The sequence below is a fragment of the Mastacembelus armatus genome, chromosome 13, assembly GCF_900324485.2.
Source record: "Mastacembelus armatus chromosome 13, fMasArm1.2, whole genome shotgun sequence".
NCBI lineage: Eukaryota > Metazoa > Chordata > Actinopteri > Synbranchiformes > Mastacembelidae > Mastacembelus > Mastacembelus armatus.
In genome coordinates, this window is record NC_046645.1 from 7,891,666 (window position 1) to 7,917,942 (window position 26,277).

At 39.6% G+C, this 26,277-nt stretch overlaps 1 protein-coding gene across 2 annotated transcripts; it reads left to right on the plus strand.

Annotated features, from left to right (window-relative positions):
* Positions 1-966: 966 nt before the first annotated feature.
* On the plus strand, positions 967-26,121 carry vps53 (VPS53 subunit of GARP complex). 2 transcript variants are annotated; one of them, XM_026328351.1, is made up of 22 exons: positions 967-1,110; positions 2,486-2,566; positions 3,984-4,033; positions 4,125-4,191; positions 8,553-8,639; positions 9,314-9,429; positions 10,037-10,156; positions 12,542-12,620; positions 12,765-12,908; positions 13,017-13,159; positions 13,825-13,975; positions 14,439-14,537; positions 15,678-15,772; positions 16,941-17,183; positions 18,757-18,904; positions 19,154-19,236; positions 19,324-19,402; positions 19,561-19,709; positions 19,806-19,875; positions 20,094-20,231; positions 24,204-24,308; positions 24,883-26,121. In XM_026328351.1, the coding sequence occupies exons 1-22, from the start codon at positions 1,024-1,026 to the stop codon at positions 25,051-25,053; spliced, it is 2,505 nt and encodes an 834-aa protein (XP_026184136.1). In that variant the 5' UTR covers positions 967-1,023; the 3' UTR covers positions 25,054-26,121. The 2 variants fall into 2 exon arrangements, with proteins under 2 accessions (XP_026184136.1, XP_026184145.1); XM_026328360.1 differs by having other exon boundaries at positions 13,825-13,966.
* The last annotated feature ends 156 nt before the right edge of the window (positions 26,122-26,277 follow it).

Here is a 26,277-nt window from a genome sequence, read left to right on the forward strand (position 1 = left end):
CAGGTCTGGAAAAAGAGTGATGTATTAAGCCACAATGTAAAACAAAGACTTGTAGAGGGATGACTATATGGTAAATGGTTATAAAAAAGGTTGTGTAAATACAATTAAACAATTCTGAGAAGAGCGTTAAGGAAGGCAAATTGAGTAAAAGGTGAAAAATGCATGTTTTCCTCATGCACTTTCATCCGTGATGTAATTTATCTGTAATTATTTTGAATGTTTATTTAAATGGATGTAGTATTTTGAGGCCTCCACAAACTCATTAATTCATAGTTTAAATTGCTTTTATGCAGAATGAAGATCATAATCCTGTGAAGCCAGAGTGAAACCATCATCCATACACAACAACAAAGATGTCAGACTCATGTTTGTTCTTCAGTAAAGGTAAATGGTACAGCAAAGAATAAAAATCTTGTTTTAAATTTACAGCATTAGTTTTATGGAGTCCTGTTTCCCCTGCTTGTTTGTATTACTGGATGTTTTTGTGTTTATTATTGATTTAAATTTAAAAAAATAGTAACCGCCCTGATTGATGCTCACAATCAACATCTCTGGCTAGATGTGCACAAATGGTAAAAATACAATAATATCTACATCTGACGAACAACACTTTCTATGGCAGAAATTAATGGAATACATCCTAATTTTTAAAAAAATGTGAAAATATATTTGAAAACATAAACAGCCTGACTTTGGATGTCAAGTAACAATATATATATATATATATATAAACCCATAAACCCATATGGCCTATATACGTTGTTTTTGTATCAGTCGTCAGTACTTTTAAGCGGGAGAAAGCCCTCACTCAGAGATTTATTTTGCAACTATCAGACAGGACAGGGATGTGTCAAAAGGAGGTACTGAGAGATGTGTCTGACTACTTTACGGCATCGCTAAAACTGAAAGTCTAATTTCCGAGAGCCCTGAAAGCCTCTTGTTAATGATGTCACCAGGTATCCCAGAGTCCCCCTGGGCACCAGGAAGTGTGATGCCGGAGAGAACTCTGGTCTTATTTTGACGATGATGGAGGAGGAAGAATTTGAGTTTGCGGAGGATTTGGAGGCTATTTTACATTTAACTCCGGAGGTGCAACTGGCCATTGAACAGGTAGCTGTTTAACTCGTTACTGCTGGGTCTGCTAACACACAGCCAGCCGTTAGCAAGCTAGCCATCCTGCTGCTGGATGTGACACGACGGTCGACAGCTCTAAGACATTACATTTCCACTATAAATTAATTCTGCACCTTAAAGCATAAGCTGCCCAGGTAGTTTAAATATTAAGGTACAGTTACGTTACACTGGGAATAATGTGCGACGTTAGCATTTGGCTTTTACTCCTTTGACAGGTTTCGAGAAATTTAAGATGATGGACGTAATTACTGTAATTGTGCCTTATCATATTCGCCAAAAACACACTGTGGCGTAAAGCAAAAGCTAATAAAACATCTGATTGGCAGTCATATGGGGCAGTGAAAAACAAACGTACACAATCTATTTACAAAATCGAGCCATTTCAAACTGCCAACGGTCCTGACCCCCGAAAATTTTTGAGTAGAACAATGGAAAATAAAAATCTGCCTTCCCATCTGCCCACTGTGATTAAAAGCGATGCTGTTATCACAGAAACATCCAAAATGGTGGCCCACTTCAACAAACACTTTGTCAAAGCCGGCTGTGTGTACGAGGACAATCTGCCTGTCAACCCGAGCATCTGTCACTCACTCGCCTCAGGTCTCCACTTCTTGTCTCAGACAATACGGGAGTCTGAGGTACTTATGGAGTTGCTCAGCCTGGATATGCACAAATAAGCTGGGCTGGATGCATTGGACCCACTGTTTTTAAAGGCTGCAGCTCACTTCGCTGCTGCACCTATAGCTTGCATTCTCAACCTCTCTCTCCAAACTGGTGTGTTCCTGCAAGACTGGAAATCTGCTGCTGTCACCTCACGATAACTCTGATTTGAGCTGTTACAGACCCATCTCCATCCTGCCCTGTCTCTCCAAGATATTAGAGAGGCTGGTCAACAAGCAGCTCATGTCCCATTTAGGGTCTCAACATATCCTTAACCAAGTTCAGTCTGGCTTCAGAACTGGACATAGTTGTATCACCTACAATCAAAGTCCTCAATGACATCATATGTGCCACTGATTAAAAAAAAAAAAAGAGTGATAGGTAGATTAAATGTTTGTTTATGTGCTCAGTGTTTTGTCTTTGTGCCTTTTATGCTGCCTCTTGGCCAGGTCATCAATGCAAATGAGAACTGGTTTTCAATTGACCTACCTGGTTAAGTAAATGTTAAATTAAATAAAAATAAATAAATTATATATTACTGATATAGCTCACAGCATTGTGCGCAGGTTAGTAGTCACACTAAACACTGGTGAATAACATTACAGAGCACGACCTGATAGACCATCAAACAAATGGACAACAGTCAGTCTTGATTTTCTGACCAAGTCTTCTATCGTATTTTGTGTGTCAGGTTTTTCCCAGTCAAGACCCACTGGACAGAGCAGATTTCAATGCTGTGGAGTACATCAACACATTGTTCCCCACTGAACAGGTACAGTGAAGTCACCCAGTTTGGGTTTTTAGATAGCTGTATGTGAGAGCCAGTGGTTTGATCATTTCTGTCTGTGGTTTGTTGTGAGTTATTTGCAGCTTACATAAAATATAACACATAAAAGCACAGATTTACACTGTAATGTTAAAATGGATGTGAAGGAATCGGAGTCTGAAGCAGCTTCATGAAATTCTATTATTGAATCATTTACTTCTTCACCCGACTCTTTCTTTTTGGGACATGTCAAAATGTATTAGCTGAAGAAATCCAGGTAATCCATGTGGTTGAAATATTTAATCTACCTATCAAACCAAAGAATTTCAATTAATTCGAACTCTCTGTGTATAGATAGAAAATGTTTTGTTTTACATAACAGGAACGAGCAGTACGGTGGATTGGTGCTTAGTACTGTTGCCTCACAGCAAGAAGGTTCCTGGTTTGAACCCCAAAAGGGGCCTTTCTGTGTGGAGTTTGCATGTTCTTCCTGTGCTTGTGTGGAGTTTCTCCACACTCCGGTTTCCTCCCACAGTCCAAAAACATGTATGTCAGGTTGATTGGTGACTCTAAATTGTCCATAGGAGTGAGTGTGTGAGGTTGTTTGTCTCTATGTGGCCCTGTGATGGACTGGTGACCTGTCCAGGGCAGGGTGTACCCCTGCCTTTCACCCAGAGAGAGCTGGGATAGGCTTCAGCAGATCCCTATGACCCTAAATAGGAATAAGTGGGTATAGATAATGGATGGATGAATAACAGGAACAATACAGGTAACCTTTATAATGTAGGGAAAATGTAGACTGATGAATCTACAGTATAGAGGGCATCTGGCTAAAGTTAACTAATAGTTCTTAACATTTCCTATGATCTTAAAATCTAAGTAAAACAACTAGCCTAAACAAAGAAATGTATAAAACTGTAAGAATACAAACAACTGAACACAACCGCCTGTGAATATGTTATTTATATTGTATGCATGTGTCTGTGTATGTACTACACATGCCGGTGTATGGGTTAATGCTGTATAGAGGTGCAATTGTCTGTGAATGTGTATGTATATATACTCTGTGCACATGAATATGACGTGTATTGTAAGTCCTAAATGACTGATACATTTAAAATCATATATATACGTGTGTATATACTTCATCTCCACGAGGGGTCACTGTAACCCTATAGTTTGTGGTTTTATACTGCAAAAGAGGATCAGAGTAGTGTGTGGGCATTTTCACTAAATCAATCAATATATTTAAAAGTGCTATACCAGTAGAGTTTTGTTTGCTTACCTAACCACAAGAAAGTCAGTATGTGTGTTTGACAGGATTTTTCAACTTTGAGTCAAACATTGTGATTTTTTTTAATTCAAGATAAAAAAAAATAGGTTCTTGTTTTCCTGACTTTCTGCCTTTGCTTTCCCCCCTCAGTCTTTGGCTAATATTGATGATGTAGTAAACAAAATTCGTCTGAAGATTCGGTGAGTAGATGGAAATGTTATTTTTGTGTGTGTGTGTGTGTGTGTGTTACCCTCATTGTGCCTGATTGTCATTTCACATCCCATTTGACAGGCGTTTGGATGACAACATCAGGACAGTGGTGAGAGGCCAGACCAATGTGGGGCAGGATGGCAGACAGGTAAATCCTAAAGATACTACTTACAGTAGGTTGGCAAAACTAATTGACTGATTTTTTTTTTTTTCTGCAAAGAATTGGGTTATCTTTAAGACAACAGGTCAAGCAAAATCCCACTGTTTGTGTTTTACTGATTTTTTTTATTTTTCCAATTATAAAGTGGGTTTTAAGGATGATGTTTTTTGTTTTAGTGATAATATTTGCACTAGACATTGTCTAAGGCTGACTGATATGTGTAGTAGCATTGTTCATTATTCTTCATTGTAAAATGCAGCCTATAGGGCTTGTATTCCCAAACAAGTGATCCTTCTCCTGCTCCCAACCAAGGAAAAAAGTTTCTCCCCCTTTCTTGATTCTTTGCTTTCTCCACATTGCATCCATGGAAAAGGACAAGATGACTCAGATCCATTCCCACTGCTCAGACTGCCCCTCTTTATGGAAAACACGTCTGGGAAATAGATTCCCATATGTAAATGCTTATATTTTTTTTAAACCCTGGCTTTTGTGCCTTTTTTGTGGTAGCAATATGGAAAAGCACAGTGCTTGCTGATCTAATCTAGTTGTGTCTTCAAGGGAACTTGACACCTGATTTCTGAGCTACGCATGTTCTGACTAGCTGACAGGATTAGGTGTGTGTTGTCGTCAGAATGTCTGGCCTGGTGGCCTCGTCTTTTCCAGCTAGCTACTGTTTAGTAGCGGAAACACTCTAAATACCATCCAGACCAATAATATTATAGTCACACACAATAATTTTAGTTTGCTTTTCCAGCCCCACTGAACCATTCCAACATTTCCAGAGGGAAAATGCTGTCTGCAGACACTACGTTTAGGAGGTGTTCATTTCAAGATGGCAACTGAAGCAAAAACACTGCAATAGAATAAAACCAACAGGATCAGAAATGTAGTAATTCCTGCTGTTGATTGGGCTCACTCACTAAATGCTATCCACAGGTTGAAACCCAAACTATTAAAGTTTAATGGAAAGGACAGAAAACATAGGAGGGGAGAGAAAGTGGAATGATTTCATTTTCAGTAATATGCAAGACTGAGAATGTGAAAATGCAACTGTCTTAGTGATTAGACCCTGGTGACTGATGATTGGTGACAGTAACTCATGATGTCCAGACAGATTCAGTTACAATGACATGAACTCAATTCTGTCATTAAACAAAAAATTATGACAGCGGTCATATTTGGCTAATTTGGGCAATCCCAACTAATCCTTCTGCTCTGCACGATTTCATGTGGTCATGTCACAGATGCTATTACCTAAAGTACCAAAGCAGATTCTTGGAATCTTCTGGTCATATCTAGCTATAATCTGACACATGAGACTGTCCCACCACCACAAAGCTGTCATTGTAGGCCACATTTTGTCACCTGCCCATTGTCGTTGCTATTTGAATGCTGCATGCACACTTACTCCACACTTAGTTAAGCTCAGTATGATAACTCTGATGAAGAGGTTTGCGTTCATTAGTTTTTTTGGAATTAAGTTGAAGAATTTGAATTGGTTGGAAACCATTGACACAGATCTCAGTTGGATAGCCTCATTAACAAGTACAAACATTTGTTATCAGTTGCTGCCTGTCATTTGCACTGTGGTTAATTGATTACTTCTCAGGCTTTTGCCAGAACACACACACTCACATGTCCCCTGTCCCACCATAATTAATCTTGGTGCTTGCATAGATTGGCAGCCTGGTGTTAGTGTTTTTCTTTTTGCGCGTGTGATTTGTTTTTTTTGATGGTACATGTGCTTGCATTACATCCATTGTGGTAGGAAGATGATTGCAGTGGAAAATACAGACTTTGGTGGTTTTTCTGTGCAACGGACTTAATCTAAATATTTAATGTTAACTCTCGAAAAACTGTTTACTGGCTTGTTTTAGTTTCCATGCTTAAGAGTTTCTTACACTCTGAATTTTATCTTCTGTCTTGTAATGTAGCGTTTTGCAGTATGTATAACTTTCTGTTTTCTGTATTTGTGCTTCTTTTAAAATATCTGGATCACACCCTGTAAATCAGTCTGTGCCCCAGTTATGTTCAGTGATTTTTTTTTTTTTTTTTTTTTTTTTTCAGTATAGCCCATTAAAACTGGCTGAAAACATTAACGATGCCAAAATATTCTATTATTTTCCAGGACTGCCTATAAAGGACAAAATTAAACGAAGTGTAGCACCAGCATAATATCATATTACCATTTGCAATTCTGTTTGCTTTCTGTCAGGCTTGGCTATGATAGTAATTTTAACAGAGTGATTCTGTATAAAGTTATTTTAGAGCTGAAACACTTTTCTCTCTAAATGATGTAAAACAATTTTACATGAAGCATTGTGCTCGGGCAGTGTTCCAACTGTTAAACTAATCCCACTAGGTTGGTCTGATTTATTGTGTTTGGCCCTACACTCCATTCACCATATCCTTCAGACAGCTACAATGATGTCTCTGTGCGGGAGGAGTGAAGTGCATCTCAGCTGATTCAAGCTTAAAGAAGCTCTCCACTTTCTAATACCTTCTATCTGTGCCATGGAACATGTGCTGTTTATTGTGTGTTAGGGAGACACTGCTGTGCACGTGTGTCTGCTCATGTTTGTGTGAGAGCTGATAACATCTTAGGAATGGAGGCGCCTGCTGGGCAGTGGTCTCTCTCTGCTTTCCTCAAGGCTAAATGCAGGAAATGAGTACTAGGAAACAAGCCAGATTGACTCAGCTGAGCCTGCATGAGCGACAATTGCAGCCTTGGAGGTTCTGGCGCAGCATACATTTTGTTTACTCAAGATCTCCTCCTGGGACCCTCTTTAAAGATTCATTGGCACTCCCTTCCTCCTAACGCTCAGATCAAAGAGTAATCACATAACTTACCTTCATTTTTCCACTATATTGATCGAGTCACCTAACAACCAAAGGGTTATATGAAGCATAAAAGGAAAGAAAGATGCATGCAAACTTAAGTCAGATTGCTCTCTATCTGGCCTCCATAGCAGATGGAAAATCTTATTACACAGAGTAGATGACATTTTAGCGTAATTTAAGAGCATCCTGGTTAAAACTCCCTTCGGAGGGATAAAAGCCAAAATGGTCGTAAAGTGTCATCTTGACTTTAACTGTCTCCATGACACTGTCACCTAAAATTGCTCTTTAACACCACTTGGGAAGGAAAATTAATTCTCTGTTGTCAGTTTAAGCTGTATTTATGTTTGTGTGTTTATGTACATGCACAGTTTTTGAGTGTTTGCTCTCTCTCTCAATCCACTTGCTTCTTAGCTGTGCTTGTAAAGTGGTAAATTCCTTGTACAGCTGGTGTCGGCTGTTAGCATTCCCTGTGTGTGTGCGTGTGTGTGTCTGTGGGGAAAGTCAACGTTGTGTCTGCAGTGCCGCCGCAGCATCGGGCCATGTGAAGCCAATTATCTTGGCATCAGATGTCAGAGCAAAATCTGTGTTTGGGGCCATCAGAGAACAGCTGCCTCGTCAGATGATGGTGAAATATTAGAATAGCACGTCAGCTATCTTATAATTGTAACCCTCTACTGTTATTTAATCTGGCCTGACTTTTCTCTTATAAATGCTAATGATCGCTTTAGCCTTTATCGGCACTGCCTTTATGTAGAGCTTAGCCTTATGGCCTACGTGTCAACTTAAGCCCCACTGATATCAGATATGTAGATAGTTTGTCAATTAGACAGCCAATTAGTCTGTTTGACGTTGTTCCCATTCTGGAGCTGGGAATGGGCATTAGCAGCATGATATTTCACATGTGATGATGTTGGATTCCACCCACCACCGTGCTTCTCACATGTCTTGCTGCTTCTTTCTAGGAAATCGAAAATTAGTTTTTTATATGTGGATTCATAATCATTGTAATAAATAATTCAGGTTTCAGTTAGATGTCATGTTTTGACCATTTAAATACCAGAAGGGTGTTTAATGTGTATTTGTTTGGTTGACTAACTCACAATTAGTGCACAGTACGATATAATACAGAAATAGTGGAAAGGGTATGATATTTGTAAGGTATGAATGAAGAATTGATTACGTTTAAGACACACCTGTATTGCACCTCATGTGGTGGCACCAAATAATAGAGCACTTTTTCTTTTTGTGTATGTACACTTGTACAGAGGTGCCAAGTAGGAAACTGTTTAGATGTCCACACAGTGCCGCAATTGTATGTTCTTCTATGACTTTGCACGTAAGCTGAGGTAGAATGGGCTTATCCTCGTGTTCTCAAGGTTTCAATCAAACTTACATTATTTACACCACTTATTTGTACATGCACATAGTCTTCATAGTTCTTTCATAGCAGTTGAAAATGTGCCATAGTTATAGTGCATGTTTCATATTGCTCTGTTTGTTTTGTGCAGGCATTGGAGGAGGCTCAGATAGCCATCCAGCAGCTCTTTGGCAAAATCAAAGACATCAAAGACAAGGCAGAAAAGTCTGAACAAATGGTATGTACACACACTCAAACACAAAGTTATCTCTATAAGTCATGAGGAATTTACATTGACCAAATCAAGTGTTCTCTTTAAAATTCAGTGATTTGTATGGTGGCGACCTGGCTTTTGTCAAAGTCCCCACATGTCAATGTGTAAACAGGTTTCAGTCCTCACAATGTAGCAAAAGCACAGTATACAAACACACACAGACACACACACAAAGGTGGCTTGTTGAAGATTATCAGGGACATGACCCTAGCACAGTGAAGATCTGAACTGCATTCTCTCTCCTTCAAAAGAGGACAGGGGGTAGTTGTTTAAAGTTGAGGTAATGTGACTTCCATGTGTCCATCTGTTGCAAGCACCGCTGTGGGTTTTGTGTGTGTGTCAGTGAAAGTCAGGAAAGCCACCCACGAGTGTGTGGGTGAGTAGACAAAGGATGGAGGAGGATATTGGCGAACAGACCCTCCCGCAGGAGGCATGTAGGAGCAATTATTCCTCAACTCAGTGGGTGTGTCATCAATCCTGCTCTTTCTCTCTCTGTCCTATTGTCCCTTACAGCAAACCTCTCTCTTACAGTCATTCACCTTTTCTTTCTTTGTCCTTTCTCCTTCTATTTTCTGTACTGTTTTCTTCTTTGTGTGTTATGTCACCAACTTATGTGACTTGTTCCTCTTTTTGCACAGGTCAAAGAGATTACAAGGGACATAAAGCAGTTGGACCATGCCAAGCGCCACCTCACTACATCCATCACCACCCTCAACCACCTGCACATGTTAGCGGGAGGGGTTGATTCTTTAGAGTGGGTACAACCATATTTTATACCAAAAGACTCACAGAATGTATTCCTACATCTTACTGATCAAAATTAGGCCTTTTGAGTTATGTGGAGACTAAAGTTAGGAGATTATAACTCTACATCCATAATTTCACAGTAACATGTTAACTCCTGCTTGATCTGATCATGTATAAAACCTTATATAACTGATAAATCATTGACAGAATTATAGTGTTTTCAGCAATTGTGATTGTGAAAAAATTGGTGGCCTTGGAGGTGGTCAATGCAGCAACCATACGCTAATGTTATATCTAATGTCACAAAATGATAGCAAAATTTAAAAAAAACCCTTTAAAATATTATCTTGATTCCTATGGATTGAAATGGAAACTGAGACGATTAAGAATCTCAGTCTCACAGATCCATATTCTTTGTGTCTTTTCTTTTTAAGAGAGGTATGTTTGAAGTGTATACAGTTAGATATTTAAGTGAGATACATCTAGATCGATGCTGGACAGATATGGCTACACTTGGTTGGCTTAACCATTTGACACTTATAGTCATGGATACAGTAAAAATAATATATTTTTTTATCATGATAGTAGCAAGTAACGTGTGTGTTGTGTTCCAGAGCTATGACCAGAAAGAGGCAGTATGGTGAGGTGGCTAATTTGCTGCAGGGAGTGGTCAATGTACTTGAGCATTTCCACAAGTACATGGGCATACCCCAGATCCGACAGCTGTCTGAGAGGTAACCAATGCATGCTTGCGTATATAAGGCTATTTCTTTATGTTTTATCTACATGCACACTTGCAATGAATGAATAAATTGCATTGCAGCAACTCTTGAATATTAGTGGTCTGAGCCAGTTTGGGCTGTTTGGTGAGCAACAAAGCTGTGGGAACAAATTGTTTTCAGTGCAGTTCATAGCTTAAGCTCTTCTTACAGCTGAAATATTCCACAGCTCCTCAGCTAAACTGTTGAAAATGGCTACAGTATTTGGCTGGATGCATTTTGAGTATTACATCCTGTTTATGCAGCTATTCACACACATACTTGCCCCATCCCACACATACAGGAACACACAGGAAGGAAACCCACTAAATAGGGTCCTGTTTTGCCAGCATTTCTTCCATTGCAAGAGATTAAGGGCACACTTTTCTCGAGGTGTATTTGGATATACTGTAGTTTCCTTTATCGCACTGTGTATACACTGAGCTTGTTCATGCTTGCAACATCAGTCCAACACTGCAACTTTTAAATAATGCTAGATGAAAGAATGTTTGTTTTCTCTGGAGAGAATTGTTTCAATATCTGGATGTGGCCTTTTTTTTAAACACATAAATATTCACACAGATTTTATAAACACAAAAACACAGGACAAAATGCATTGTTAAACTGTTGTTTCTCACAGATATCCCTGATTACATTTCGTTTTTTACTAATCTTTTCCAAGAACATTACAATCAATTTGGGACACTCTGACCAACTTGATGTTCATGTTCAAAATGATTTTGATCTGCCAAAACAAAAAAAGCATAATTTTCTGTTCTGTTTTCACTAAGGTGTGGCAGACAGTGTACATATGAAATAACAGCTGCGTGGAAGAAGTGACTCTGTCAGAGAAACATGATAGAAATAGGGAAGGGAAAGGTATGAAGGCAGAACGGACAGCTGGATGCAAACCATCTATAGAAAATGATCACTTCCTGTGAGAACTGTAAGAAGGCACCACAGATTGAAGAGGAAAAGAAGCAAATTCATTAAAGCCAATTATTGCTCATTTTGGGATGTCAGAGCTACATAGCAGTGGTAAAATCTGTATTTTTAGTGCTGAATAAAAATGTTAAACTTCTACAGGGTTACAGGCTAATATGCATATTAGAGCTTCATGATAGTCTGCTGCTGACATTCTCTATTCCTGTCTTGACATCTTTAATTCAGTGGCAGAAATTAGCCTTTTGTCCTGACAGTGCTTTGAACTGTGACAAATAGAGTCAGTGTGGCTGTCACCTTTGAACAGGATTAACTTTGATTATTTTTTTAATAAGCTTTTTCCTTGTCATCGCTTAATGCTTTTCAAAGTGTCTCAGCCACACTGCTCAGCTGTTGCACAGAGAGATGCACTGATTGACTGTACTGTAGATAGCTGGGGCATTTACAGTACATGTGCATGATCGGGCAGAATACACCCACAGACCAGACACAGTCTGGACTGCTACTGAGAGCTTGTTCTCAGTCAGTTCTGCTCCAGACTCAGATGATTTAAGAACGCATTTTGACATCAACTTATCAGAGTGTCACACACAGCTGAAGCATGAGCTGAAGAGCAGTGTGGGTGGTATAAAGCTCATATTCAGTAGCTGAGAGATATCTAGTTAAATGCATGGTTGGGAATTTAGTCAGTACTAAGCATTGGAAATGAAGGATGCCAGTTGAGTTGGCGTCCATCTGTGATATTATCTCTCCACCCTCTCCTGTTTATTCTGGGTGATTGCCATGGCTTTGGGTGCTTGGTTGTCCTGGGTTAACTCAGCCCGGTTGCCTTCAGGTGAACACAGGCTTTCTGAGTACTAAACACACTTAGATGGTAGACCTCATTATATAAGCATTTCTTTGTCATATGTGTTGGTGATTGCTTTACTGAACAGAAGTTAGTGTGTTCACCTCAATGAGAATAGACACAAGACATGTTCAAAGTTGTTTGCTATTAGAATTAGAAAAAGAAAAAGTGATTGGATATAACATGCAATGGAAACAGGTATGCTTGAAACTTGGGAGTTGCAGTTATCTAAGTGATGAAAAAGATTTAGGTTTTTGTAAACAGATAAAAGTGACTGTACAATCTCTGGTTAGTGCTGTTACACTTGAAAAACATCACTGGTGAGTTTTGTCAGCAAGTAATCTATAAGCTGATAGTTTTAAATTTAGTGATGAAGGATGAGGAAATGCATCTGTTTCTCCACAATACAATTTTAACATAAATCTATTGAGCTAAACATTAAAAATTTAAGGTCTGGTGCATATTTGAGGCTTCCACATGAAAATGCCATTATTCTAATATAATGACTGGCTGATTGAGGCAACAATGAGGCCCTCAGTCATTGTTTTTTTTTTTTTCCTTGTCCTATTTAGAGTTAAAGCAGCACAGAATGAGCTGGGGACTCAGATCTTGGCAGACTTTGAAGAAGCCTTCCCTTCTCAGGGCTCCAAGGTAAATATATTGTATAAAAATCCAGATTTTTGTTTAACTTTCTTTTTTTCTGGACAAATTCATTCCATTTATCTCTGTTCAGACATTTTTCTTGTCTTCTCCTCCTGTGCAAAAACTTTCCTTCAAACTTTTATTTCCATCCAGAGACCAGGTGGTCCCAGCAATGTGCTGAGAGATGCCTGTCTAGTGGCTAATGTGCTGGATCCACGCATCAAACAGGAGATCATCAAAAAGTTTATCAGGCAGCACCTCTCAGAGTACCTAGTGCTTTTCCAGGAAAACCAAGATGTGAGGCTTGGAATACCATAATCTATGAGATCATATCTAGATACAGTGAATACCTCATTACTTAATTTACGTATTCATCTAGGAAATATACTCTGTTCTGTTGCTCAGGTAGCATGGCTGGACAAGATTGACCGCCGTTATGCCTGGATCAAGAGGCAACTAGTAGACTACGAGGAGAAATATGGACGCATGTTTCCTGAAGAGTGGTGCATGACAGAACGCATTGCTGTGGAATTCTGCCACATCACCAGGTAATTGCATGTACATTTATTATAAAAGGCCATCAAGGGATAAGCATTGACACAAAGCTTACGTTATGAACTGTATCGTGTATAATGAGACTGTGTAATGAATGTTGTATAATTTGTCTCTGGCATTCAGAAATTGCCAGTGGGACTTTTCTGCAATAAGAAATGAACCACACTGGTATGGTGTGCCTGTCATAATTCAGGGATTTGGTGCAACTTTCTGTGCAGCTGACGTAGGTGGCCTAAATGAGCGGTGACCTAGTGTTCACAAAATCTGTCTGTTCAGCTGCAGTGGACAAGAAAGTAACCCCCAGCTGCACCCGACCATAAGGGGGAAAAAAAAAAATTCATAGTTGTCTTAATTGGAATTTCTGGCGCAGCGCAACCTCACCCCTGCCACCGCGCATGGAAGAGGGAAATAAATCTAAAAAGTTAAACACTCCTGCAACACCTGTTGTGTAGTGGCCAACTTTATTTTGAAAGTACATGTCTCTAAGCTAAAAACATTGCAGTGTCATGAGAAAATAAGCCTGAGGAGACAGGTATTGTTACAAGGATAGATGTAACTATAAACAAGGATCACTGGGAACATTGAGGGATGTCAAAGCGTAGAAATTACCACTGAAACTGATAGTGTCCATCTTTGTTTGCGTTTGTATTTTCCTAAGGGTGGAGCTAGCCAAAGTGATGCGGACAAGGGCTAAGGAGATTGAAGTGAAGCTGCTTCTGTTTGCCATACAGAGGACCACGAACTTTGAGGGTTTACTAGCCAAACGGTTCACAGGATGCACCTTGACTGACGTACCAGGAGTGAGAAAAGTTGATTGCAGCTACTTCAAATTATTCATGCTGATATGCACAATCACTGTATAAGATAGTTTAGATCTCAGTCATTGCCTTATTTTTTTTTTTTTTTGTACCACAATCACCTTTACATGCAACTGTAGCCGGTATCACACTATTTAATCCAGGTCAGCCTTGGCATATTGAGTTGGAAGCCATGCATACAGTCAGATTATGAAAGGGCATAATTAGGTTTGTTGAACGACAATTAGGCCAAGTTGATAATTTTAGGCATGACAGAAGCCCTTTTGTCTTCACTTCAGGTTACACTTAGGCCTACTGGGCTCTGTAATTTAGTCAGAGATTTGGTTGAAACAAGTTTAATAATTTACTTACTTTACTTATTTGCAGTATTGTCTGCACAATTGTTAAACAAGTAGTTCTGAGTTAGGAGTTTTGTTAATAGTAAAATTGTACTACATTGTATCTGTTTGTACAGCAAAAGAGGCCAGAAAGCCCTCTAGACCCAACTAACCCTTTTCTGGAGGATGAGCTGGGTGAGGATGTTGGCACAGAGAGGGATGAGGATTTGGCCAAGGTAAGTTGATCTGGACTGTCCCCATCTGACTTTTCTGCAACATAAAGGGGTCTTCAAAGGTTCCATCCTGTGATGTGAAGCTTTCTTGAGGCCAATTAAATTTAAAAGGAATACAGTATAACAGTGAGAAGTGGAGCTTATTAGCCTTACTCAAATACGTCATAATGTAAGCATTTGGAAATTTAAACAGTTTTTGTTCTTCAGACTCTGTGCTTCAACACATTAAATTTGAAATTTAACAATGTATGCAATATTAAAGTGCCAAATCTCAGCTTTAATTTCAGTGGGTTTACATCAGTATATAAAGAAATGTGTGAAAAATAATCATTACACATGTTGAAAAATAATATTTTACAGACCTTTGCAGTCAGCAACTGCTTGAAGTCTGTAGAACTTCCCTGGTGGTGCTCTGTCTCTGCATTCATGCTGTCAGCTGTGAAATCATCAGTAAATGCCAGCGTGGCTGTTTCACTGGCAGCACATACTGCAGCACATATGTACATGCCCAAAACATAACACAACCACCCGTACAACCACTACAGTATGTTTTTGCTTTTTTGAGTCTCATTGTCATCTTTTTATCTTACATGGCCACTTCTTTACTCATATTGACACAACCTCAATCTTAAATGGCAGCTCTATTAACTTTGAGCCACATGTTAAATCCACACACAAACATCTGCCCAGTAAACATTTATTAACCAAGTCCCATTATTCTTGAACTTAATTTTGGGCTGCCTGTCAAAACATATATTAGATATCAAATATACACTCACCTGGCAGTTTATTAGATGTTAGTTAAACCTAAATACTAATAAACTAAATTCCACTGATCATATCACAAAACATTTTCCAACTGCATAGAATACACTAGAACAAAGTTATATCAGTACCTCTATAAAACGGTTTAAGAAAACCGTTACGACATTGGGATTTATTGTATTAGATTGCATGAGTTACAGCTAAATGGAGCTAGTAATATAGTAGCCAGTGTAGTGTATGTATGAAAAGTCAACTGTTTTTTACATATTATATATGGCACTTTTTATCATGTATAGAATAAGCCATACAAATTGGATGATTGGTACTCACAGCTACAACCAGAACTCACTAAAAAACTGTTTCCCTCTGTTCTCTCAGCCCAAGAAGCCAAAAGTACCAGACAACCCTTTCCATGGTATTGTCTCCAAGTGCTTTGAACCTCATCTGTATGTCTACATAGAATCCCAAGACAAGTGAGCTCCACACACTTATATGAGCAGACAAGACCAAATTTGGGACATGGATCAGAGATGTTGTGTGTAAAGCTGGCAAATGTGTTTTTTCTTTTGTTTTTGTTTTTTTTTGTTTTTTTGTTTCTTCCTCATTGACCACTCATCAATCAGGTCCCCTTTCTCCTGTTCTGCTTCATTTTCCTCGTCTGTCTTTCCATCTCTTGTTCCTGTACATGCCTCTGTCTCCACTGTGGCAGAAATGTTTCCCATTAGCTGCTCGACCACAGAAGCTGAGAGAAAGAGAGAGAGGAGTCGAATAAGTGCTACCACAGCAGATCTGCATATTTTTGATTCCCACCTCCATTTTCTTTCTTTTTGCTAATCCTTCTCTGATCTCTTTCTTTCTGTGTGAGTTTTTTGGTTCATTGTTCATTTCCTTATCTCAAACCCTTGCTCTCTTTATTTCTCTCCTTTAATCTTGTAGTCTTACTGTTTTCTCCCCACCTTATGTTTCACCTCCCCTTCTTTCTTCTACCATCAACCTTCACTTCTCAGTCCCTCCCCTCCTGCAGACATGGTGATCACTCAGTGCTGCTGTTATTGCATGCAGTCCCTTGGCTTTTGGCTCTCTAGTGCATTAAATGCCCATCATCTATTCAAGGGAACAGGATTGACCTATTCTGCAGCTACAAACTCATTTCAGTACAATCCAACGGACTTAAACAGGCAACAGCCAGATCAGCTTGTCCCCAGTGGGACATAGCAGAAGAGAACAGTGGCCTGCTTGTTTGGTGCTTGGCTTTAGTTCCAAGATTTAGTAGGACTGGGCCACACCAACTGACTGTGGATCTGTTGACTGGAGTACTGAGGATTGTGATATGCTTAGAATGTTTTCTTCTGTTTATCCATTTGGCTCTTTCTGTCTGCCTGTTATTTTGTCCTTTCATTTATTTTTGGGGTTAGGGACCAATCACACATTTGTAATGTTTAAATGTTTGATTTATTTAATTCCTTTTATGTCCTTAATCCAACCACCCGTGTGTGTGTGTGTGTGTGTGTGTGTGTGTGTGTGTGTGTGTGTGTGTGTGTGTGTGTGTGTGTGTGTGTGTGTGTGTGTGTGTGTGTGTGTGTGTGCGTGTGAACCTCGTGCGTATGTGTGTGTTTGGCTGCACACTCTGTGCATCTGCAGAAACCTTGGCGAACTGATCGACCGGTTTGTGGCTGACTTCCGAGCACAAGGCCCACCCAAGGTGGGCACAGAGGAGGGCGGAGCAGTACTGCCCAGCTGTGCTGATCTTTTTGTCTATTACAAGAAGTGCATGGTGCAGTGCTCTCAACTGAGTACCGGAGAACCAATGATCGCCCTCACAACTATCTTCCAGAAATTCCTAAGAGAGTACGCTTGGAAGATCCTCTCTGGCAACCTGCCTAAGTAAGCCTGATACACTACAGACATACACTATCAATACTGACTTTATTTTTACTGACATGGTCAAATCAAACAGCTTCACTATACAGCCACTTCCATATGAGCTTTAGCATGCAGCTGTCATGATAAGCCGATAAGGAAGTTTCTTAATACGTCATGGAATGGCCAGTTGATGCTGGCTCAATCATAGTCTGACTGATATAAATGACAGGGAAAACAATCAATGCCATCTCATTCTGTTTTGACTGCCATGTACTCTGTGACTTACTAGTTTTTATAATTTTTGTAGTAATAGAAGATATTAAGTCTGCCAATATTCTCTGTATACATACACACACACACACATTGATGCACTGGGTGACATGATCCTTTATTACTGTGAACACAGGCACATGGGTAATTTGTTCTAAGTCAATCCCAGATGCTGTCCTGACTAAAATACTCACTAGCTAGTCATTTTCAGGGCATTCATGCAAAAATGGATTTATTTAGTCTGAACTTTTCACAAACAAGCAAGGCACACCCAAGTCTGTTCATTCTTTTGGTGTGGTGATGGAGCTGTTTAGGAGTTCAGCTTGAAACTTAATTTCATCAGTTCTGACTGTGTTTGATAGAGTGGGATGGGATGGGATAGCATGCCATGCGGAGTCTGGAGTTGGTTATGTTGTGGCACAACCTAATATGCTACCAGCAGAAAGATCTCTGTCTCATTGGCTACATTAGAACTCATCACTGACTGTGGTGTGTACACACACACACACAGGCGTGCTCTGTTTCTTTCTCAGATATGCATGCATGCCAATTACACGCTTGTGTTCACCAACTAATGTAAACCATATTGTGAGCCATACACAACCACTCAGTGAAAGACACACTTAGATATTTTCTGTGTACACTTAGAGACACATGCAGACGCTCTTGTCCAGTGTGGTGTGCTGTGAATTTGGTGTTGCGAGGTTTTGAAAGGGGCCCACAAAAGGAGCGTGAACTATCTTGTGGTTTTACCCATAAGTTATGATGTTCATTAACGACTGGGTTGCTGTTGAAGCCTCACTGGCCCCACCTCCCCTTCACATTTGTCTCCTTGTATTTATGCCTGTCTCAGTTATTAAAAATGTCCTTCTTTACCTGTGGTTTCACATAAAATGTGTTCAAGTTGTTCTGAAAGTTCAGCAGTAAACAGGCTCCACATGAGCCACACAGGGGAAAAAAACAATACACTGCATCTTGGGGTTCATTTTAATCTATTATCTCTCCAATTCAGCGTACAACTAAAGGCGTACGGTAATCTATGAACCAGATGTAAACCAAGTCCAACCACAAATATTTAAACACATAGGAATAAAACCAGCTTTCACTCAAACATTAATGGATGTCTTAAGTACTAAAACTGTACAACAGCTACGGCTAAGTTATTAGTGGACCGTTATTGTTTCATTTATGATCAATATCAGAAACACAATGGAAGACATTTGTAAAATATATTACCAAAACTTTCTGATTGGACCTTTAAGCCTTTTCCCAACCTTTTAACTTCTACTTTTCTTTGTCTCTTTTTCTCCTTCCCCTTGTTCAGGTCTAGCAGTAACAGTGGGGGTCTTACCATCAGCAGTCTGCTGAAGGAGAAAGAAGGCTCAGAAGCAGCAAAGTTCACTGTAGACGAGCTCTGTCTGATTTGTAGCATCCTTAGCACTGCAGAGTACTGCTTGGCTACCACACAGCAGGCATGTACACAAAATCAGTTACATATACACACACACATAAAAAGACCAAGCACACTGTAAACTAGTGTGTTTATTTGATTTGGGCTACAGTGACACTATATTCTAGGGAACATAAGGGGCCGCAGACTGATGTATGTTTAATCAGTGTTATAAGCATTTTAAAACACAAACTTGATTGAACAAATCTACTCTAAGTATTCAAGCTTTTGTGTGTGTTTGCTTTCATGTTTTTGTTTGTATCTTCTCTAGTTGGAAGAGAAACTAAAGGAGAAAGTAGATAAAGTCTTAGTGGAGAGAATTAATTTGACTGGGGAGATGGATACGTTCAGCACGTAAGTGACAGCTGCAGTATTTTGTTTTTTCTGTTAAACTATCTGTGAAAAGTATGTTTTCATGATGTCGCTTCTATATTTTTTCAGTGTAATTTCAAACAGCATTCAACTACTTGTTCAAGATCTTGATGCTGCCTGTGACCCTGCTCTCACTGCAATGAGCAAGGTTGGACACGCCTTTAAAGGAAACATTAAGAACTTATAGCAACATTTTGTTTTACGTGTAATACATTTAAAGTTATTAATACATTAGCCTAATGACTACATTTTAAGTATTTAAGTGTAATTATTAATGTTTAAGCTTCTCATTGTCCTTCCCCTCAGATGCCATGGCAGAGTGTGGAGCATGTGGGTGACCAGAGTCCTTATGTGACATCAATCATTATGCACATTAAACAAAATGTGCCGATCATCAGAGACAATCTGGCTTCCACACGCAAATATTTCACACAGTTTTGCATCAAGTTTACAAAGTACAATACATTCACACACACACACACACATTCTTACCTTGTTTTTTCTAGCTGCACTTAAAGGTTCCTAAATTTGTCACTTCTTTTTTTCCATAGTTCATTTATTCCCAAATTTATCAACCACCTGTTCAGATGTAAGCCTATCAGCATGGTGGGAGCTGAACAAGTAAGTTTATCTTTGTTTTTGTTTTTTTTTAACTATTCTGTCCTGAAACGTCACTTGAACTCCACTGAGAGTCAGCAACTTAATAAACACATTACAAGCTGAACATATATGTGCACTTCTATATGATTATTACACCAGAAAATTCACACATCGCATTCATTACGTGCACTAGTAAACATGTTTAATCGTAAGTGTTCTTATGTATCCTACAACACCAGCTCCTCCTTGACACGCACTCCCTGAAGACAGTGTTGCTGGATCTGCCGTCCATAGGCTCCCAGGTGCTCCGCAAGGCACCTGCCAGCTACACCAAGATAGTGGTGAAAGGCATGACTCGTGCAGAGATGATTCTTAAGGTGAGGAGAGCAGTGTGAAAAGCACCTAGCCTACCCTTTTTAGATGAATGTTGGAAATACACTTAACCTTGCTGTTGAAGTAAAGATCACCAGAACAGATAAATTTAAACAGTTTACCTTTCATGTGTAAACTTAGAATGAGCTCACATTTTTTGCCACTGACTTTTAATGAGAACTTAAGTGCCTAAAAACAAAATAGTTTAACTTAAACACATTATCAGAGCTGCTTGATCTTTATGGGACACTTCAGATTTTATGATACTCAACTTGGGTAGGTAAATTCATGTCGTTTTTACAACCAGAGCTTCAGTTTCTGACCTTTAAAGGCTTGGAACCTTAGGTAGACCCTTTTGTCTGAGTGAGTTTGCTTTATCTCATTTGCCATTTAACAGACTTAATGTTAAAACTGACATATTCAGTTAAACATCAACTTTGGTGTTGATGCTAATGCTTGACTGAGAATAGTCTGGCACAACCTGCAGCTAACTGCTTTTTCCACTGATTCAGGTTCCACCTAAGAAGCAACAATTCGAACAAACATTTCTCCTTTAAGTGTTTGTGGTTTGACTGACGAGCCACCATTAAAATGTTTGTCTTGACTCCCACGGGCAGATTATCTACTTAAGAGTTTCTTTTGGGCAGAATAACCCTTTAATTGTGGTTTTAACTCATTCACAATAGCACTTTATGAGCATGTTTTTGTAAAATAGCCCACCTGAAATGAGGTAGGCAGGGAAGAATTTAATCAGTGACAGGCCAACACAACACACATACATCTTTTGTTTAACACTGCATGTCGTTGACCTTCAGCCAGTGGAAAGGCATGTGAGTAAATATATGCATGCAGCTATGCGTCTACTCACAAAAATATACACCCACACATGCATTATTACATGTTGTGTATTGGATGTTGTTTTCATTGTGGATTGCAAACACAGGATTCAATCAGTTAGCCTTGAGTCAAAGTTACCTTATGAGACCCAAGAGGACACTGGTATCTGGCTGACCATAGATTAACCCCACCCTAATTAACTGTCCCTGGAGTTTACTGAAATGCGCGCGCGCACACACACACACACACACACAGTACATGCCTGCCTGTCCCTTGATTTCCTTTGGACTCCCTGGAGGCCTTCTTTCCTTCCTGAAGCTATCATTGTATGACTGTCCTGATGTTTATAGCAGTCATTGTGACCTGCTCTAATTGTGCTATACCAGCCCTGCCTTCACTGTGAAAAACAGTGGATCAGTGGCACACAGTAAAATATTTCTGATTTTTTGCTTTTAGACATATTGTAACCACTCTTCCACCCTGTCTGAGACTGAGGCTTTCAGGCACACAAAGTTTGTTTTTGAAGTTGTCTCTGACATCAGCTGTCCAGCAAACCACGCTAATCATGTCTCGTTTTACTGCCCTGTCTGACTGTTTTCTGCTGGGATGCACACGCTACCATTTGGCCTGTGTTAAGACATGTCTCTTTTCCCTGGAAAATTGCTCTGAATGTATATGTATGAGTTTCCACTCATCTGTCACACATTAAAGGGGCTTTAATATTATAGAACTGTAGGCATCAGCCCACTACTGTCTGCATTTTCTGAATTCAACTGCCAGCAGGCCCCTTCTGCTGGAACGTGATCTGTATGGCTTCTGAAGACGTAATTGACACTGCATGAAGGCCTTTGAGTGATTTGTGTGCATTTCTGTGATAGTAGAGGACAAAATATACATTATGAAAAATAGGCATCTTGATACTGGCAGTAATATCAAAGGAAAAGCCTGATAACAAATATGATATTGAAGAATCTTATAAGGACTAATAGTTAGTAGTTAATAGTTTTTACAAACTTTAAAAGGAATATTAATGTACTGTAATTAATATACAATCAATATTGCAAGTTCACATTCTATAAATTCTCTGTATGAGATCCCACTAAGAACAATTTGAAAAGGTCATACAAGGATTTCTTCTGTGAATCTTCTTGGCCTTGAAAAGAGAAAAGCCAACATGAGAAAAGAGAAGCTTTTGTACTGCAGCAGACATTTCACCCATTGACTTCTAGCAACACTAAGGTTTCTCACAGGTGATCACTTTCATCTTGAGCTGCGACTGAAGCTTCGGAAAGATAAACCCATTGAAAGAAGGTTAATACAAGCATTCCTCTGCCTAGCCTCGACAATAGTTTTAGATTACACTGTTTGGTGGTGTGGCTTGAAATTAAATCCCCCCCCCCCGCCACCAAGAAACTGAAATTCATTTGGGCAATTGAAGAAGCACTTAAGGCTTTCAAAGCTCACTTTGAGATTTTAGCAGATAGCCATCTGCTGGGTTCCTTGTACATTTCAAATGGTTAAGCACAGTATATGTTCTTTAAACTGGAACAGTATTGTTTTTAGAAGTTTGGATTTATAGCCTGGAGAATTTAACCTGGAAAACCAGTCCAGAGGGATAAATAAGGGTGTAAGCTTGTGTTTTTACATGTGATCAGCCTCCTTTTAGAGTTAGCCGATATATGAGCTTGTGATGCTCTTAACTCAAGATGAAGAACGTGTTGAGCATGAATCAAAACAAGGAAGCCCTGTGATGAACAACCAAAACAATAAGCCAAAAGGTGCTAAAATTGATCCATCAGCCTGAGGGGAGCTGCAGGTTTTAGCAATAATTATCTGTGCGTTTTTCGATTTGAATGACCACTTTCACATTACACATTACACATTTGGTCCCCGGTTGATATGTAAATATTGATTAATTGATTAGCTCAGCTTTAAACTGTAATTTTTAACTTTCTCTTTGGTTAAAAGAAATGTTTCTACATGCTTTAGGTTACCACTCACATGAGACCTTCTAAATCTTTATGTAACTGTCAAATATCTCATTTTTAGTGTTAACAGTGAATGACCATGTTCTAATTTGGTGTCTGCTATGTGAGCCCATGCTCGGTTATGTTCAAAGCACATAGGATTCTTTAAGTACTTCTGAGACAGCCTCTCCTGGCTGGTAAGATGCCTGTGAGACGTGGCTGTTTTCCATGATCTTCCAGCCCAGCCCAGCTTCAGCTCTCTCTCCCTTACCTCTGAAGTTCTCTTGTGGTGTGTATTTAAAAGGCAATCCCCTTCCCCACCCTTGTTCCGCCTGAATTATTTTCCCCCATCCTCACTGTTTCTCGCTCTCCCTTTTTGTGCCCGTTTTCATTCTTAAGCTCCCTTTCTCCCTTTCGTTGCCTTTTTTACGACATCCCTATAGGCCTTTCCATTGGCCTGGCTCCAGGACAGTTGCTAAGTAAATCACTCAGTCAGCAGGGTTAGTAGGAAAGCAAAGAATTCCTCACAATCCTGAGCCTTTTATTCCTGCTTGTCCCCCTCTTTATACTACTGAGTCCTCCTCTCTCTCCCCGACTGTGCCACTTACCTTCTCGTGTATTTACCATGAGTAGAAGGAGGGTGATAAGGCTTGCAAGCACAGATTACGCTTTTTTTAAGTGAAGGACAGAAGAAACGTTTTGTGTATGTGGATGCATGTGATGGGAAGTGGGGGTCTGTCAGCCATGTGTTGGGACTGCCTGCTTTGTATTGGCTGTAAGAAATGCTATCCAATCCACGTTTTCCACCTAATCTTTGTTGTTGGTGAGGAGAAAAAAAAAAAACAACTGAATCCAGTCCAGGAAGACATGTGCCCTGTTACACCTCTTTTGCCTGCCTTTGACTGATGCTGATTTTTGCCTACTTCACTTAACTATTGATGAAGCTAATTCTTGCCCACTCATGCATGGAGTAATTGGTGTGTAAAAGGAAAAAAAGAGAAAGCAGCGGGCTTCTATAATAATATACAACAAAAACTACTTGGTTCTGTCAGATGTAACCCCCACCCCTTTTGGGCCATAGCTTCCCCACATGGGATCATTTAAAGATCTCCTGGGTCACATGACGGTTCACAGGAAAGGTTGAAACCAACATTAAACTCTACTTTTTCACAGGTGGTGATGGCCCCACATGAACCACCAGTGGTGTTTGTTGATAACTACATCAAGCTCCTGGCTGATGGCAACCCTGAAACCTTTCAGAAGATTCTGGACATGAAGGTCAGCTGGTTTCACCAAGATACATATGTGCTTTCTTGCTGAGAGTGTAATGTACTCTATATATTCAGTATGGAAATAGACCAAGCAACGGGTTAACTTAGCTTACCTGGATCTACTTGCAGGTAACATGCTTGTTTACTAGCACCTCCAGATCTCACTAATTATTTGCACATAACCCCCTCCTAAAAACTGTTTCACTTTGGTTACAGTTTAAACAAACGTGTTAATTAGCAAGCTTGAGAGGTGATGTTATGCAGATTTTGTTACCTTTGCCAGGCTAGATGTTTTCCTCTGCTTGCCTTTTTTGTGCTAAGTGAAGCTAACCAGCTTTTGACCTCAGTTTCATACTGAACATACAGATACCAGGTTGGTATTGATTTCCTCATCAGACTTATGGCATGAAAGCAAATTAACTATTGCTTGTTACTTATTACATTTTTGTCATTTTGCCTGTGTTATCTGTTTTCATGGTTTTCTAAAAATGTGAGACTGACTTTTCATTTGCCACTAAAAGAGATTTAATAGTTTGTGATTTGCCCTGTTTGTTTGTACTTGTGCATGGATATGTGTGCAGGGTTTGAAGCGCAGTGAGCAAAGCAGCATGCTGGAGCTCTTCAGGCAGAGACTACCCACTCCACCTTCCGGGGCTGACGGCGGCCCCTCTCTTTCTTTCAGCACCCCGACCCCTGAGCAGGAGTCCTCACGCATCCGCAAACTAGAGAAACTCATTAAAAAGAGACTGTGAATAGACACTGAAATCACATTTTGAAAATAAAAAAGGCTGCAGGATGAGATTTTCCTCAAGTCTCTTTCAGTTATTCATCTCAACAACATCATTATGCTTCATTTAGTCATACCGGAGGCTTATACAAAGATAGCAGCCTAAGATGGATTATGAAGAAACTTCCTCAACTGCTATTTCTTGTTAAATATAATTTACTTCTGTTTTTCTCACCTTCTTTTCTTGACACTAATGTTGTAACGTTTATTACATTGTTCGACAGTGTACTTATGCCCAGAAGACAGATTGTAGGGCTTAGAGAGCCTCTGGCTACCTCTCTGGGACATGTCTAACACACGACAATTACAGGCAGCCTGATCTTAATTAAAGCTGATATTTTCAGAGTACAATGGATTCCCAGGACATCCACTGGTGTCCACAACTATTACTATTTTAATTTAAAGTCGGGGAAACCCAGTTGACATTTATGTGCATCCCTGCCATCCATTGAAGTGGACACGTCATAGGTGTTGGGACTGTCTGTGTGAATGGAGGTGAAAAATGAATCGGTGACAAGTGTTCCCAAGTCTAGGGCAAAGAGGATCTTTGCATCTGAAGCATCTTCAGTCAGAAGAGGCTGTCTTTGCATTTGTTAATGTGGTAATCAGCCTTATTTTTTAATCACTTAAAAATATTCCTTCAGAATTGAATTCTGTCTCAGTTGTGGTGTCACTGCACAGCTGAACAGTACAAATAGAGCAAATTCAAAATGTCTCAACAGTTTTGAAAACAAAAGTCATTTGTCATAAAAATACTCTTGACACAAATAGACGACTTGGTCTCATCACTTTGCCAGGTGCTCTCTGGGCCACTGGAGCTGCTCCCTCACATATTCTAGTGATGGCAAATAGAAAAGTCCTCTAAAGTCTGATCCCAAGTCATGATAGCAGTGCCTCAGTTTCACAAGTCCTTATGGGTCAGATAAATGTAACTGCATTAGTGAACACATTCCTGAAAGTGTTACTTGTTTGTATTGTCTAAACTGTGTGCTCCACAGACAATTGTTAAACACTATTAAAATATTACAAAAGATTTTCCGCTGTGTTTCATCAGATGGGTGTATGCCGCACAGCTTCAGTTCTGCACAATAGCAGGAAAAAATTCAACCTGATTTTCCAAGGCTCCAATACTGAACGAGTATTCCCATGACTGGCTCTGTCTCTGGTTGGCATTTACCGTCTGTCCAAT